Source organism: Oncorhynchus gorbuscha, linkage group LG26 (genome assembly GCF_021184085.1).
Source record: "Oncorhynchus gorbuscha isolate QuinsamMale2020 ecotype Even-year linkage group LG26, OgorEven_v1.0, whole genome shotgun sequence".
In the NCBI taxonomy this organism is placed as follows: Eukaryota; Metazoa; Chordata; class Actinopteri; order Salmoniformes; family Salmonidae; genus Oncorhynchus; species Oncorhynchus gorbuscha.
In genome coordinates this window covers 15,164,645-15,181,059 of record NC_060198.1, presented here as the reverse complement: position 1 = coordinate 15,181,059, position 16,415 = coordinate 15,164,645, and the positions used below count along the sequence as shown (strand labels likewise).

Here is a 16,415-nt window from a genome sequence, read left to right as displayed (position 1 = left end):
TATTGAGGTCTCCCTTGCTTGGCTTCTAAGAAGTGTAACGGTGATCCACCACTTTACTCACCGTTAAGTGCTGGAAGAGCCACGCCCTCATGATGTTGGTGGCCACTTTAGGGAAGATGCCTCGCTTCTTGTTGTGACGATCCCTCTTTTCCTTTTCAGGGTCGTCGTCGTCCCCAGTGCTGGGAGAGGCCACCCCGTTGTCCATGCAGTCACCTGTACAAACAAAGGCGACAGTTTGTGTGGGTGAGTGGTTCTGTTGGGGAGCTAAGGAGGGAGGTTTGGGACATTTCGGCTCCAACCTGGCAAACGACTATCTCCTCTTGGGCAAACAGAAAACAACTTCTAGTTTAACTTCAGAAATTGTATTTTTTTTAAACAAATTTCCCCAGGTTGTGTAGGGAATAAGGACGGACCATTCTGCTACAACCTGGCAACCGACTATCTTCTCTTGGACAATAGTCAACTGCTCATTTTGCTTGTTGTGGAATGACAAACTTTATATTTTGCATGATTAGCCAGCGATCGTGCTTTCCTGGCCTTGCTTAGCTCAATGTGTTGAGTTAGTGCATTAAAAGATAAACGTTTTCAACCAAAAGGAGAGAATTCTGCTGCAGCATCCTGGGGCAAAAGAGCAACTGATCATGTTTTCTACAGACATTCTACCCTTTTTACACAGTTTCATCACAGCTCTGAACATATGGATCAAACTGCAGGATGCCGTAATAGAGTTACTGCTACACAGTCTTTCAGAATGCGAGGAGAAAAAGCTCTAAAGTTGAAATATGGATGGATCTGGGGAAAAATCTATTTCTCTCCACATTTCAAACGATTGACTCATCAACATCTTCATCCAAGAAACCTTCACATATTTATCAGAAGAGAGTGTCTGAACGAATAGGTTGAGTCTTCAATGTTCCATACAAAACACTCCCATGTACTGTACACGTGATGCACCAAACCTCCCCAGAACAAATATATGTATATTCATAAATCCTTATATATATATATATATCTCAGAAAGCTTTTAAGCCAGGGGTTGAACTCTCTGACTCACAGTACTGTGGGGTTGAACTCTCTGACTCACTGTACTGTGGATTTGATATGACCCACCCAGAGCACCATCTATCCACCCCCAAAATCCATACAGTACATCTCCAAGATACCACAGACCTAGAGTGTGTCCCAAATGGCACCCTATTCCCTACGTAGTGCACTACTTTTTTGACCAGGGTCCATAGTGCTGCACTCTGTAAGGAATAGGGTGCCATTTGGGATGCACCCGCAGTCCAAAACCAGCCAATGATTTCATACCCAGTTTGTTCCTCTCGCTGTTTTTTTCCTCTAAAGTCCACCTCTTATGTTTACTTAGCTCCCATCTGGCCCGAGGGAGCTACACTGCTGGCCCTGGGTTCATAATCCAAGATGTCTCATTGGAAGTGAATGCTCCTTCGATCTCGCCTGGTCTCAGATCGGTTTGTGCTGCCTTGCCAACTCCTATGGTCATTGTTTAGGGCACACCGAGGGCTTTGCTAAAGACGAACTGGATGAAATGCTGGATTGAAGGTTGCCTGGCCCTGGATCACGCTGTACTGTCTTGCCAACTCTATCATAGGAGTTGGCAAGACAGCACAACATATCTGGGACCGGGCTTCCTTCGATCCAACATTAAGTCCATTTCAACTTTAGCAAAGCCCCCACTAACTGCAAACCTCTTCACCCAAATGCAATTCCGAATCATGTCGTACGCAGTATTCTTGTCAAGTGCCATGTAATGAGGTTCATTTGATTTAACCCCCTTCCCCCCTTTTAACAGCAACAGGCAAGGTTAGAGACAGTCAGTTAAAGCCGAGCAGAGCAGGCATATGGCAGCCACTACTGACCACCTGAGTATAATATCAGTGGTAACTTCACTAGCTGGGAGGTTGACTTCGCTTAGGCTTCTCCTGCCATTACCTCCACCGCCAAAACAGAGGTGAGATTCTACTGGGACCGACAAGAGTCTGAGAAGGTGGAAATAATCATAAAAATGATGCTGAAGTCCATAAACAAGCTCTCGGCCTCATTAGGGGGACGACGGCGGGCTCCCTCAGGCTGATTTACACTCCGCACTGCGCCGCGTTGCGGCAGCGTTTTCGAGCCCAAACGCCACGAGGAGAGATATGCCGCCGCTGGGGTGACTTTGGGCCCAACCTGCTAATGGTTTGTGAGAGCTCCGAGCTTCACAGGGACAACTTGGGTAGCGGGTGGAGACGGAGACGGGGAGACACGCGCTCTACAGTGACTAGAGCGGCACATGTCAAATCCTCCTCCTCCTCTACATCCAGCTGTGTGTGACTGTGAAAGGGGGGGGGTGGGGTTGTGTTAAAAGACGAAGGAAGGAGCAAGGCAATGCAGTGACTTGGGGAGGTCCGGAGAAAGTGGTAGTGGCAAAGGGAAGTCTCCGCTACGCTCTGCTTTCCTGTCTGGCATCCAGTGGAGGAGTGAGGCCATACAAAGGAATGTGTTGCCCCTGGAAGAAAAAAAAAACTCTGAACATGAAGTCAGCTCAGCTGTGGTTATGCAGCCTTGACCATGCACACGCCAAACCAAAGGATGCATTGCTCACCCTCGCTCTCTTTCCCTCGCTCTCTTTCCCTCGCTCTCTCTCTCTCCCTCTTCTTTCTTTTATTCCCTTTGCCCTCATTCCATTCCCAGCCTTTTTTCTTCTGCTTACCATTCAATATCGCTGCTTACTCCTTTCTCTTCCAGCGTCAAGGTTAAGGGGCACAAAAATCCACTTGCACTTTTCACGCACACATTATAAGTCGAGCTCCCAAAGCTCGGCGCTCGCAGCGGCTGCTGGCCTGCTCAATTGCTGAGCTTTCAGAAGTGTTTGCACAACATGTTATTGGCCATGGTCTGGTGCAAGGGGCCTGGGAGGAGAGAGGACCTTTAATTTTGCACCAGGCTTCCACCATTGGTAATTTCTTGCAAGACGCACTTCCCTATAGGAGCAAGGTAGCCATGTGACCATTGTCCATTGACCATTGGCCAATCCAAGGGTCTGTGAAGAACGGCCTCGCTTCTCAGGCCAGGCTTGTGATAACTTCAGGCAACCATAAACAACAAAACACGGACAATGCACAAAGAAAAGATTGAGATTAATTGACCACTTGTCTTGGGATGGACTTTCTCTATTGGCTACCTGCAAGCTCAAATGAACAGAAGCTAAATGTTTGACCAAACCGCAGACATCCCCATAGCGATGAACTAAGTCGTTGAAACAGTTTGCCTTCTTTGGGACATTATTTACCAGCTTTCCCTTTGTTTTCTTTCTTCCTCCTCTTTTTCCCGGCAATGACACCTCCCCTCCCTACAGGTGAGAGATGGTTTTTCTTTCAGTTAAAGTGGGAGATAACAAATCTCTCCTCAGGTATGTAAATCAGGTTTTTCCTGAAAAGTCAGAAAACCATGACTATCCAGTGGTAGCTTCTCTGGTCCTGTAGGACTATCTACGAGATGCAAGGAACCCGTGTTAGGGTATCCCTGGACGACATACCCCAATAGGGATCAACCAAGAATCCACTTTCCAACAGAAGCTCAACCAATACGTTTCTGTCAAATACTTCCTTTGATGGAGCCACAATTCCCCAACCATCCAAATGGGGAATAAAAAGGACATTAGGGGTGTTTGTGTTCTGGGCCTTGTGTTCTGGGCCTTGTGTTCTGGGCCTTGTGTTCTGGGCCTTGTGTTCTGGGCCTTGTATTCTGGGCCTTGTATTCTGGGCCTTGTGTTCTGGGCCTTGTGTTCTGGGCCTTGTGTTCTGGGCCTTGTATTCTGGGCCTTGTGTTCTGGGCCTTGTGTTCTGGGCCTTGTGTTCTGGGCCTTGTGTTCTGGGCCTTGTATTCTGGGCCTTGTGTTCTGGGCCTTGTGTTCTGGGCCTTGTATTCTGGGCCTTGTATTCCCTTGTATTCTGGGCCTTGTATTCTGGGCCTTGTGTTCTGGCTGTGTATCTGTATTTGTGTTTGGGAGTTAAAACACACAGATGTCCCCAATGCAGTCCACCCGTGGCAGTGCTAAACTGAAAATGTATTCGGGAGATAACAAAACCCCTGAACGCTTGTTGCACTTGGCACACAAACAGCACTTTGCAAATGGCCCTGGTAATAGGTGACACACATCTGACTGAAACTATTTGGACAGTGTGGTGGGAGTCCACAAACACAGAGCCCTGCTCATAAAGACGGCCAATAGCAGAGGAGAGAGAGTCCCTTTTAGTCTTCTTCTCTACCTCAACCATTAGGAGCTAGCCTAGCATTTTGTGTGTGTGTGTGTGTGTGTGTGTGTGTGTGTGTGTGTGTGTGTGTGTGTGTGTGTGTGTGTGTGTGTGTGTGTGTGTGTGTGTGTGTGTGTGTGTGTGTGTGTGTGTGTGTGTGTGTGTGTGTGTGTGTGTGTGTGTGTGTGTGTGTGTGTGTGCGTGTGTGCGTGTTGCTCTCTGTTATTACTCTTTCCCCATGTCCAAATAAAAGAGGCACAGAGGCTGGTATATAAATCGTCGCTCAGTCGACAAGAACATAATGCGCCCTTTCTTCCAGATCCAGTCCCAGGCTGAGCTCCGCATTCACATTTTTCTGTCAACCCTCATCACTCACTCTCTCTTTCTCTGTGCTGTCTCTCTTTCTGTTCAACATTACATCCAATCCAAACTCGACAACACGTGACACTCACTCGTTGGCTTGACATCGGATCCGTCCCAACACTGTCTCGCTAACCGGAAAGTACTTGATAGGCGAAAGCGATAATGGTGGACACCTTTCTAGTATTTCTACCTGTAGGTGAATCTGATCTGTCCCAGAACTCTAAAATAGCTTCCTCGTTCCTCCCACTGATATGAAAGTATACTTGAAAGACAAAAGCAATAGTGATGGACACCTATCCTGTTATCTTACTACCTATCAGTGAGTCCTTACCTTCTTCACTGTTGTTGTCCCCACTGTGTGACGTGTGTCCCCCACTGGAGGGCCCGGGCGTCCCCGCCGAGCGAACTGACGCCGTGTCATCGTGGTCTCTGCTCCACGAGATCTGATTGGATGACATGACACCGACAATCAGCCAAAAAAACTACCGTATGAATACGATTTACCACAGAGAGCGCGCCAATTGTCTATGCGCCATGTAGAAACCAAGGGCTTTTAACAGGAGTTAGTCATAAAGAATCATCCACGGCCGACTGATTAAAAGAGATGTGGATGGAGACCCTAGGTACGTCGGCACGAAAGCCGCATTCTTAGTTTCCTTACATATCATATCCATACCATACGCAGTACATATCATGTGGAGGGAAAAGGAGAAACACTGTAGCCTGTAGTAAACAGCCCTGTACACACTGGCTAGCTACTCTCCTCAGTTGGCGCATCGCGGCCAACTCAATGCTAACTCCAGGTCAGAATGCAAACCCTATTACTCAGAATTGTTTTTGACCAGCAAATTGATAATAATAAGTCCTCTTTGGGAAGGAAAAAAAATGAAAAATATATATCATGTATTACGCTGCATACCAAGAGAATGCCGTCAGGCTGTGGTAATCTAGAACACATGCTCGGAACACAAATGGTTAAAGCAGCAATGGCCAACTCCAACAAGAGGGGCTCCCAACGAAACGAGCCAGGGGGATAGAAGAGAGGGAAGTGAGTACAGGACTGAAGAGATTGGTTCAGTCAGAATGGAACCGCTCCTGAGAGACCGAGGGTGGCAAGACCCGAGACACACACACACACACACACATGCATGTAAACGAACACACACACATGCATATTCACACACACACACCGCCAACCACCTCCCACTATTCACCCATAATCAGTGTTAGGTACTGCCTATGCAGCCCCACTTGAGAAGAGAAACTAAGTGTGGGATTAAGTGTGAAAAGGGTACACTATTGGGCTAGAGGTGAGGGGACAAAGTGCCTGTAAGGTAGGGTGGGTGTCGGGCGGGTGCTGTACCATGTATGGACTTATGGGTGGGAGAGTAGAGGCTGGTGGGACTGGTTATTGGGTTGACCTCCACATCCAGGGGCTACACTTGAGTGTGCTGCTTCATAACATATGCCATTTAGAAGACACTTTTATCCAAAGCGACTTGCATGTTAGTATATGTAACCCCAGCGGGAATCGAGCCGACGACAGGCTTTGCTAGCGCCACACTCTTACCAACTGAGCCACACAATTTGTTAAATCAAAAGCATAAATCAAGAGTGCTTATAAGACTCAGGGGACCTGTGCTCATCATTGATCGCGGTGTTTGATCGGTAATAAAAAAACACTCTGGCAGGTGGCAGCACACCGTCAAAGATGACCGTCAAAGTGCAAATCAGCAGATGTGACAGAAGTACTACTGGATGGAAGTCTCCCTATCTGATGGAAATGAGAGGACTGAAGGGGATACGTGTTCATTAGTGGATATAGAGTAGTGTGATTCACACTAGAATACAACATAGACTTGGATAGAGGATTATTTTATAATACAGAGCTTGGAACCCTGTAGTACAGTGAATGGGACACTCAGAGCATCTCAACAACAGGCTAACATAGGCTAGGGGAAGCCTGAGTTTATGCTTGTTGCTTTGGTAAATTAAAGGGTTAAATGGTTAACAAGTTGCTGTGTGGCCGACATTGCACTCGGAGGAAGGGATTCCATTTTCTTAAAGCCTTGCTCAAAGAGTGGGTGCAACGTGACTTGAAAACTGGCTTGGTTGCATTCACACGAAAAAGGAGCAGACTTGACTTTTCACCTCTTGTCCCTTTTTTGATCAATGGCATCTTTTTTCAAGCACATGCAGCACAATGAACATAATTAACACATAAAAACACCATCAAATTGCATAATAACAATTCAAATGTTTCCCATAGTCCCCCAAAAACACTCATTCAAGACGTTATATAATAAAAGCCAAGCAACCGTTTTCTGGGATCCTTACTTCAAACACGTTTTTTCCAAAACATATTAATGTTCATGTCCGAAAAAAGATGAGACAATTTATTATGCTTTGAAATGAAATGGAATAGAAACTTTGTTCTCGTGGTCATTTTGTCAAATGTTAGGCCTACATTTGATATTTGATTTATTTTAAAATCGCTTGCTAATCTATATCACTAAGAGGAGGCCAACAATTTCCTGAATTATATGTTTTCCATAGGCCTATCTATTTTGATTAAACGATCTGGACAGCATAAAACGCGTGCGACATGTTCTCTGTATAGGCCTACAATTCAAATGCACTTAATAGACGACACTTGTATTAATACGCACGTAATAGGCAAGAGCTTACCTGATCAAGAGGCCCAGACGACCTTGTAAAATCTTCACTGTCAGATTTATTTCCACCGTCCCTGTCGTCTATGACCAAATCAATGGGCATTTTTCCTTTCAAGCAGCTGATGTATCGATGACAGAAATTATCGCATAACTCGTGTACCTGCAAACACAGAGGACAAACAAACATGTATGGAAACTGAGTGAGCACTATATACCATATGGGAAAGCCCTAAAAAATCAAATGTAGATGGTGGCAATGAATGGTAATGATAAAGAATAGCCTATCCCTGGCCTTGTGACAGGCCTAAGATACTATTCAAGCACATTGGCTTAAAAAATAGCAGAACTACATTGCATCACATGCATTTTACATTACTTGTAGAAAAACGAATGATTATTTTATTTGTCTTATTTTTTGTATATAATTGAGCGAGAACTGTAGGCTACTTTAGCAACTTATTCTCCTCACTAATGAAAGTTGCAATACAGGCCTAACATGAGCAATATGGCGACTATTATATAAACGCCCTCGCCTAATATTCTGCAAGCGCATCCACCAATGACAACATTATCAACTCCGCAACATGAACGTTTACTTGGGCAACCAAATATACTACCACCACTATTACACCTCTACTACGGAGTTATAGCCTAATGCTATGCATCGTCGCAATCGATGGTGATAAAATATACCGTGCATGAGATGGGTATGAGTAAATATACCTTCTCCAGCTCGAGCAGATGAAACCGTAATACTTGAATTGCTTGTATCATCTAGAAGGAAAACGTTTGCATTAAAACATCTTATTCACATTTTGGAGCGTCACATTATTATTATCATTACGTGTGTGTGTGTGTGTGTGTGTGTGTGTGTGTGTGTGTGTGTGTGTGTGTGTGTGTGTGTGTGTGTGTGTGTGTGTGTGTGTGTGTGTGTGTGTGTGTGTGTGTGTGTGTGTGTGTGTGTGTGTGTGTGTGTGTGTGTGTGTGTGTGTGTGTGTGATCATTAGGATTAGAATAATTAGCATGAACGCAAACAAACTTAATGACAAGAAAATCGTTTTGACAGATTACGATTAGACCAACATGGACTGTGATGAAGTCCAATTCACACTAGAGTGTTGGCTACTGTAAACAATTCGTGAATGTATTTATAGGTTTGATACTGTTTCTGTGAAGGGCCTAAAGCAAGTGAGTTCTTACCAAGTTATCAATTTCTGGATTTGATGAAAATATAGGCTTCTCTGATCGAATCTGAAACAAACGTGTTAGCAGTTCACTGTTCACTGAGTGTCATACATCATTCATAACCATGGTGCTCACATGCATAGGACAGTTTGTCGCTTACATAGTTTCCACAATGCAGAATGACAAAACATCTATATATGCACAACTGTTATCTACCCTAGAATATACGAATTTGAACGAATTTGAAATTCAACCAAAACAAGTAAATAGATATGTCCAACCTGTTTTGAAAATACTGCTATATCCTCATTAAAAGACTCCGAGGAACACACGTCGCCTCCAGCGACCCCAGTTTCCCTCGGCGTGCAAGTTGCTAATTCACATTTTTCAAAAATCAGAGCTAGAAGTGGGAAAAGAGGGTGCCTAAAAGGAAGAGGGAGGACATTAACGCTGTACGCCGCCTTGGAAAGTTTGCGAGTCAGTATAGGCCCAAACTAAGAAAGTAGGTTTACATCGACTTTCACTCACATTGCCCACTGTCTTCAGTTGTAAATTGAATAAATATTGCACTAATAAAACATTCAGAAATGTATCAGCACAATAATTGCGTAAAAGCAGGCCTAGTCTTGCTGCATGAAATACTGTATGGCATCCTCAGCTCTCGAGTGCCTTATTTAGAACACGATTCAACATTGTAGGACAACGAAATAACGCCACATTCTTCAGTGAGATTAGCTCAGGCAAAGAAATACATGATGAACTTTCCAATAGAGTATACGACTATTCAACTTGGCCTGAAAATAGGCCTATATTATGGCACACAAATATAAACAACACTGCCTATACATTTTTTGAAGTATAGGCAGGGTAGTTTGAGAATGTGTTTGATGTACAATTTTTAATTCTGAGAGTTGGATTTAGAAACACTTAGGGAGTTAGGTTATCTATCTCGACCACTGACTCCGGCTAAACAATGGGATATATCCAAATCATTCATTTTGTGAATGAGAAATAACATTATAGTTTAGACTGAAAGCCAAATGCAAACATAGCCTATGCATCTTTTTTCGAAAACTCAGGGGACAATGTCATAATTTAACATTTCAAAACAGATATACTTTTTAACAAGCCTATATAGCACCATGCGTAATGACCGAACACGGAAGAGGTTATAATTAGCGAGAATTTCTCAAAGCCTCCCTCTCTCTTAAACTTCCATCGCTCACATTTGTGGTGCTTGATATAACCAATGGTTATACACTTTATGTTGGCAGTAAAATAAACGTACCCGTAAATGGCATCTTTGTCTCTTTTTATAGCGTCGTTGACGGAGGAGCCCATACTGGGCGGTATGGCACTGGCGTGTGTTGAGTGCGGGTACTGGTGCGAGTGGAACTGGGGCCCGTGGTTCAGGTGAACCGCCTGCATGGAGCGCGCTGCATGAGGGTCCCCGTACATAGTCGAGGGCAGCCCTACTCCGTCCATTCCATAGTGGGGAAGGTCTTCATACTGTCAAAAGTGAAAGATAGAGAATATTCTAAAAGAATAACCAATGACACTGTTGTGCTACCTCTCCTGATTTTGAATTAAGGCCTTTGTTGATAATAGCTCAACTAAATGTAATAATGTAATAATACTGACAATAAAAACGAATTATATTATTATAAAGACTAATAACGAGAAAAATCTATTAACAAAAATGGTAAAATAGCTTAAATTATGTTGTTGGCAGTCTATACTAATTATAGCAATTAAGTCTAGGCCTTTTAAATTAGTATATAAAATAAGTGCTAATGTGTTAGGTACATGATGCTAATAGTAGCCTATCGTATGTTTAGTGGTAGGAATAATATTAGTGGCAATAAAAGCCTATGTTGATCGTCTAATTAAATATCAATGGAAAATGTTCATTGTTTGTGGATTCGTGTTGAATCATTAACATGTTAAAACGTTGTGAAAAAAGAAGTTCACTTTTATGTGTCTACAACTTTCAAACGGTTTTGGTATGCGTAATTCTTTCAGGCGATTAGAACTACAGGGTCTTGCTTAGACAAAACAATATCACAAATGTCTACACTTTTCAGTCTGTATTCTTTCTAATATTTCAAAGAAATCAAATATTGTTCTGGTTATCTTGACAAAACTAATAGCTTAAAGAAACATTTAAAATGACAGATGCATTTTTAGATAGGCTAATTGTTCCTGCATGGCTATACGTGGCCTATCTATCTGAAGTAATCAAATATTTGTTATTCTAAATCTTGAATTGATTTATTTGTATGTCATATATCAGATAAGAATGTATAAATATTATGAAATGTTGAAAAATACAGATATCAACAAACGAAACACAAAGCGAACATTCTTTACATAATTCGCATATCTGTAAAGACTGAAATTGCATACACACAAAACATTTGTGAATTGTCGTCCATGTTCTTGTTACCAAACCTACATAATGTTTTTTGTAATATTTTAAATTGAACACTGGCCCCCCCAACATTAAACATTAAACACTGCCCCCCCCAACATTAAACATTAAACACTGCCCCCCCAAAAAAGACGGATGCTGCGTTTATGAAATGCAGAATATCAAAACACATGTCATAATAGTAAAAATGAATTATGCGATGAAGTTTGCAGTCTGTAGTCTATAGCTCTTTAGACAATATGAAAATGCAATTGTTTATTCTACTCACACACGTTCAAATGCTGAATAGTATAGGCTAGCACGTAGCAGAAGTATATTTGACCATGTATAGCTCTACCAAAGGGCCGAAACAACCTCTTATTGCATAGCTGCCTGCTTGTTTTGCCATACAAATGGATAATTGCGCACAGTAATAAGTCACGTCTCAATTGTAGTTTTATTGCCATTGCTAAAAGTTCTGTCAATACGCACCCGTTGCGCCATCGGCCTGTCACTCTCGCCGATTCCAATCGGACTCTAAACGTATTCTACGAGGCCAGGGCTGAGGGAAAATAAACACCTAACTCCAAATGCAAGATTAAGAATATTGTGCTCGTCTCTCCAGAGAGGGTGGTTGCTAGACTGCAAGCATAAATCCAGCAGTAGATAAAAACACCACAATCCAGTACAGAGCTCCTTCTCTTTCTCCTGGAGACCGTTCATAGACAAGCGACACTCGGCTACGACTTCACGCTTGAGACTGGTGTAAAATGCCCCTTACAGAAGAAAAAAAAACATTGATACTCTAGTCTCGCTCAACAAGCAAGCTGTCAATCAATATCGAGGTTGTCAAGTTGCTTAATTAATGATGACTCGTCGCGCTCTTCCCTCACTTGGAATTCTTCAGATATTCATGTAGATGTTCAAAAACAGTCCCCATCGTGTCCTCGATCACTTGCAACTCCAGTGAAGGTTTTCTTTGATGCAATACCATCCAAGTGGAGATCTGAAGAAGGAGGGGTGATATTTTCTTACTTAGTTTTTCTTAAAGGAGCCGTCGACTGTCCGTGGGTGTGTTGGTGGATCCCGATGTGCAGTGCGAATGTCGTGCTTGGGTCTCCAAATGCGCGCGCGTGTGTGTGTGTGTGTGTTGTTGCAGGGCGCATAACGCAGAGAGGGTAGCTTTGACCAATTTGTGCAAACCCGGAAGTAGTGGTGGACATAACTGGTCGCGTATTGGAATGGGCCACATCAAGTGGAGAACCAGGTGGGGGCGTTTGATAACTGTAAAAATAGCAGATATTCAATCGCAGATATTCAATCGCAGATAGGGGTTGCATTATCTGGTGCTCAACTGGAAGTTTTGCTGTGGCAATAACGAGCACGCCTTAGGTTATTTAAAAAATACATATACATATTAACAAAAGATAGGCTATAAATAAGCAAATAACTGACCATGAATAGAAACAGCTGTCCATTTTCCCCAAAAAAATAATTGTAGTCTAACAAATAAGCTATTCACTTATTTATTTTCTCAGGTTTATAATAGCACTCTAAAACATTTATTTTATTGGAGGTTGTGTGTCAGAATTTGAAACAACTTCGCATAATTGATTGACAGACCTTCTGTCCAATATGACAGTAGAAGTGTGAAGAGAATGGGCGCAATTAAGCGTACATCAAGCCACAGGCCTCTGTTCTCCAATACAAACATTGATGGTTTGGTGCTTTGGGGACATGGACAACATTGTGTAATGAGAGCTTGCAAATAGATTACTGTGCTTGTAAGTGTCAAAAGACAGTCACTGAACTACAGCCTATCAAGTTCAATAACTAACGTTCCCTCGCCGACCGTGCATAAAATGAAGAATGTCTTTATTCACTGTACGTTGAGGTCTGTAAACCCTTTGACGTTTACGTAGGGAACCAACAGAGTATTAATGTTATCGGGTCAACTTTAAATGAAGATTGGAGGAGCAGTGATTTAAATATGGCATGAAAGCCGTATAGAGTTTGTCCAACGTGTTATCCAAAGACGCATAGCCTTGCCAAGATTCAAACTGGGAGGCTGGTCGGTGGTTGCCTTCAAAATACCGTAGCTTTACCCAGAGAGAGTGGCTACATTGTCCATAGAAAATTAATTTGGCCTTATCTCTCTCGAGGATTTACCTATGAGTAGATGGAATCTTATCAACCTCTTAAATACTTGGAATATGTGAGGTTAAGAACATATCTCATTCATTTTAAATGAATTAGATACCTCGGCGGTAGGATATTAAAGCTATTTCAGATTATAAAATATATTTGATGAAGTGAAGCTTAGCCTGCAGGACGTGCAGGCAGGCAAAACCGCTTTGAAACCAAACTTTTGATTTATTCTGTAATTGGTTGCATGAAGAAGCGATCCAATTATGTCCTTATAATGACATATATTTCTTGAAGGTACCAGTATTCATGTATTTTTTCTGCCAATCTTAGACTAAACTCTGGAAGTTATGGAAGGACTTGAAGGAGCCTAAACCAAAAGTGTAAGAAAGGTAATTAACGTTTATCTGTGTCTGTAGGCTACTTTTACAGCCGTTATTAACACCCCTAACATGTTTTGATATAAGATTTACTCAGACCACAATCGGCAGGGTTATTCATGTCTAGTTAAATAAAGGTTAAATAAAAATAAATAAAAATATATATATAATAATTTCATGTCTAGGCGAACCAAAACGTTAATTAGCTCATTTGGAAGACCCACGTGTATTGTGGTCAAGAAAAAAACATAGCTGTAGACACTGTAAGTTCACATAATTTACAGTAGCCCGCATTTGACCGTTTGTTTAAGAATCTATATCTCGGAATAGCTCATCAAATGTTTGTTGAACAAACTCAAATGTTCTGTTGAGTGACCAGATTTTCTTTTGAAAACCATTCAAATGTTTTTACACACAGGCCAAAATGAACTTGCATTTCACAGAAAACGCAAACGTAGCTTATGAAATTAGCCTTTCACAGCTGAAAGTATGTACGGGAAGAAATATTTAACAGGAACTGGTATCTTCCCCTTATACAATTACTCCATTCTTAATAATGTTATAGAAAATGTTACTATCAAATGAAGCAATCTGTTACATCACAGGTCTAGCTGATTTAGGCATGCATAACCTACCATGAAATATCTTCTGCGACCAAAAGATGGGTTAACAAGTTCTCACTGTTTTTCACTGATGCTGTTTGGGTATCATTTTGTTTGGTCGTTTACTGGACCATTCGCGCCATCTAGTCTTAGGCAAGTGCAAGTTCAACTAAGATGTGTGTTGAGTTGTGGCATTTATTGTAATAGGTTTGTTATAGAGTTGTTGTAGCCACTTTGCGACGGAAAATATACGTTTCAATTTATAGAAACGTATTTTATGCAGACAAAACGTATAGCAAAATACAGGTGTTACACCTGAGTTCCACAGACAGTTATGCCAACATGGAATTGCAATGGTGGAAAATGTACCCAATTGTCATACTTGAGTAAAAGTAAAGATACCTTTAATAGGAAATGACTCAAGTAAAAGTGAAAGACACCCAGTAATATACTACTTGAGTAAAAGTCTAAAAGTATTTGGTTTTAAATATACTTAAGTATCAACACTAAATGTTATTGCAAAAATGTACTAAAGTATCAAAAGTAAAATATAAATAATAATTGTTCATGTTTTTAAAATGTATGGATAGCCAGGGGCACACTCCAACACTCAGTAGAGATGCTCTCTTGACAACTATGTAAATTGGTCAATTCCTGTAAATTGGTCAATTCCTGTCCTGCTAAGCATTCAAAATATAACGAGTACTTTTGGGTGTCAGGGAAAATGTATGGAGTAAAAAGTACAACATTTTCTTTAGGAATGTAGTGAAGTAAAAGTAGTCAAAAAAATAAATAGTAAAGTAAAGTACAGATACCTCAAAAACTACTTAAGTAGTTAAAAATACATTTACATAAGTACTTTACACCACTATGGAATTGTAATATCTTGATGTGATGGTATGCATAGTAACTGCACTAGTTCACATTTGAAACATAATTTGGAAAGTTCCCTTTCAAAACAATTACATAATTTTTTATATACAGTTAAAGTCTGAAGTTTACACACACCTCAGTCAAAAATATTTAAACTCAGTTTTTCACAATTCCTGACATTTAATCCTAGTTCAAATTCTCTGTTTTAGGTCAGTTAGGATCACCACTTTATTTTAAGAATGTGAAATGTCAAAATAATAGTAGAGAGAATGATATATTTCAGCTTTTCTTTCTTTCATCACATTCCCAGTGGGTCAGAAGTTTACATACACTCAATTAGTATTTGGTACCATTGCCTTTAAATTGTTTAACTTGGTTGAAATGTTTCGGGTAGCCTTCCACAAGCTTCCCACACTAAGTTGGATGAATTTTGTCCCATTCCTCCTGACAGAGCTGGTGTAACTGAGTCAGGTTTGTAGACTTCCTTGCTCGCACATGCTTTTTCAGCTCTGCCCACACATTTTCTATAGGATTGAGGTCAGGGCTTTGTGATGGCCACTCCAATACCTTGACTTTGTTGTCCTTAAGCCATTTTGCCACAACTTTGGAAATATTATTGGGGTCATTGTCCATTTGGAAGACCCATTTGCAACAACGCTTTAACTTCCTGACTGATGTCTTGAGATGTTGCTTCAATATATCCACATAATTCTCCTCCTCATGATGCCATCTATTTTGTGAAGTGCACCATTCCCTCCTGCAGCAAAGCACCCCCACTACATGCTGCTGCCACCCCCGTGCTTCACGGTTGGGATGGTGTTCTTCAGCTTGCAGGCATCCCCCATTTTCCTCCCAACATAATGATGGTCACATTATGGCCAAACAGTTCTATTTTTTTTTCATTAGACCAGAGTACATTTCTCCAAAAAGTATGATCTTTGTCCCCATGTGTCACGTCCTGACCATAGAAAGCCTGTATTTTCTATGGTAGAGTAGGTCAGGGCGTGACTAGGGGGTTTTAGTCTAGTTTATTATTTCTATGTGGGGTTCTAGGTTTATTTTCTATGGGGTTTTTGTATGATTCCCATTATTGCCCGTAGCATTTCTGTAGAAACGGTTTGTTGTTTGTTTGTTTGTTTGTACGCTCATCTCTAGGAGACAGAACGTGTCTCCTTCCTGAGCGGTATGACGGCTGCGTGGTCCCATGGTGTTTATACTTGCGTACTGTTGTTTGTACAGATGAACGTGGTATCTTCAGGAGTTTGGACATTTCTCCCAAGGATGAACCAGACTTTTGGAGGTCTACAATTTTATGTTTCTGAGGTCTTGGCTGATTTCTTTCGATTTTTCCTATGATGTCAAGCAAATAGGCACTGTGTTTGAGGTAAGCCTTGAAATACATCCACAGGTACAACTCCAATTGACTCAAATGATGTAAATTAGCCTATCAAAAGCTTATAAAGTCATGACATTTTCTGGAATTTTCCGAGCTGTTTTAAAGGCACTGTCAACTTAGTGTATGTCAA

General features: G+C 41.6%; 1 protein-coding gene across 3 annotated transcripts in view; it reads right to left on the bottom strand.

Annotated features, from left to right (window-relative positions):
* LOC124015571 (homeobox protein Meis1-like) overlaps positions 1-14,114 on the bottom strand; it is a 38,984-nt gene extending 24,870 nt beyond the window's left edge. The window contains exons 1-8 of one of the 3 annotated variants that reach the window (XM_046330887.1): positions 14,050-14,114; positions 9,768-9,988; positions 8,761-8,902; positions 8,495-8,545; positions 8,018-8,068; positions 7,308-7,454; positions 4,951-5,062; positions 62-213 (exon numbers count right to left, since the gene is read on the bottom strand). In XM_046330887.1, the coding sequence (XP_046186843.1) occupies positions 62-213; positions 4,951-5,062; positions 7,308-7,454; positions 8,018-8,068; positions 8,495-8,545; positions 8,761-8,902; positions 9,768-9,988; positions 14,050-14,052 (879 nt within the window). In that variant the 5' untranslated portion in view covers positions 14,053-14,114. Of the gene's footprint in view, positions 1-61; positions 214-4,950; positions 5,063-7,307; positions 7,455-8,017; positions 8,069-8,494; positions 8,546-8,760; positions 8,903-9,767; positions 9,989-11,381; positions 12,004-14,049 lie in introns of those variants that run through there. The other 2 variants (XM_046330886.1, XM_046330885.1) reach the window with 2 other exon arrangements.
* Between the last annotated feature and the right edge of the window lie 2,301 nt (positions 14,115-16,415).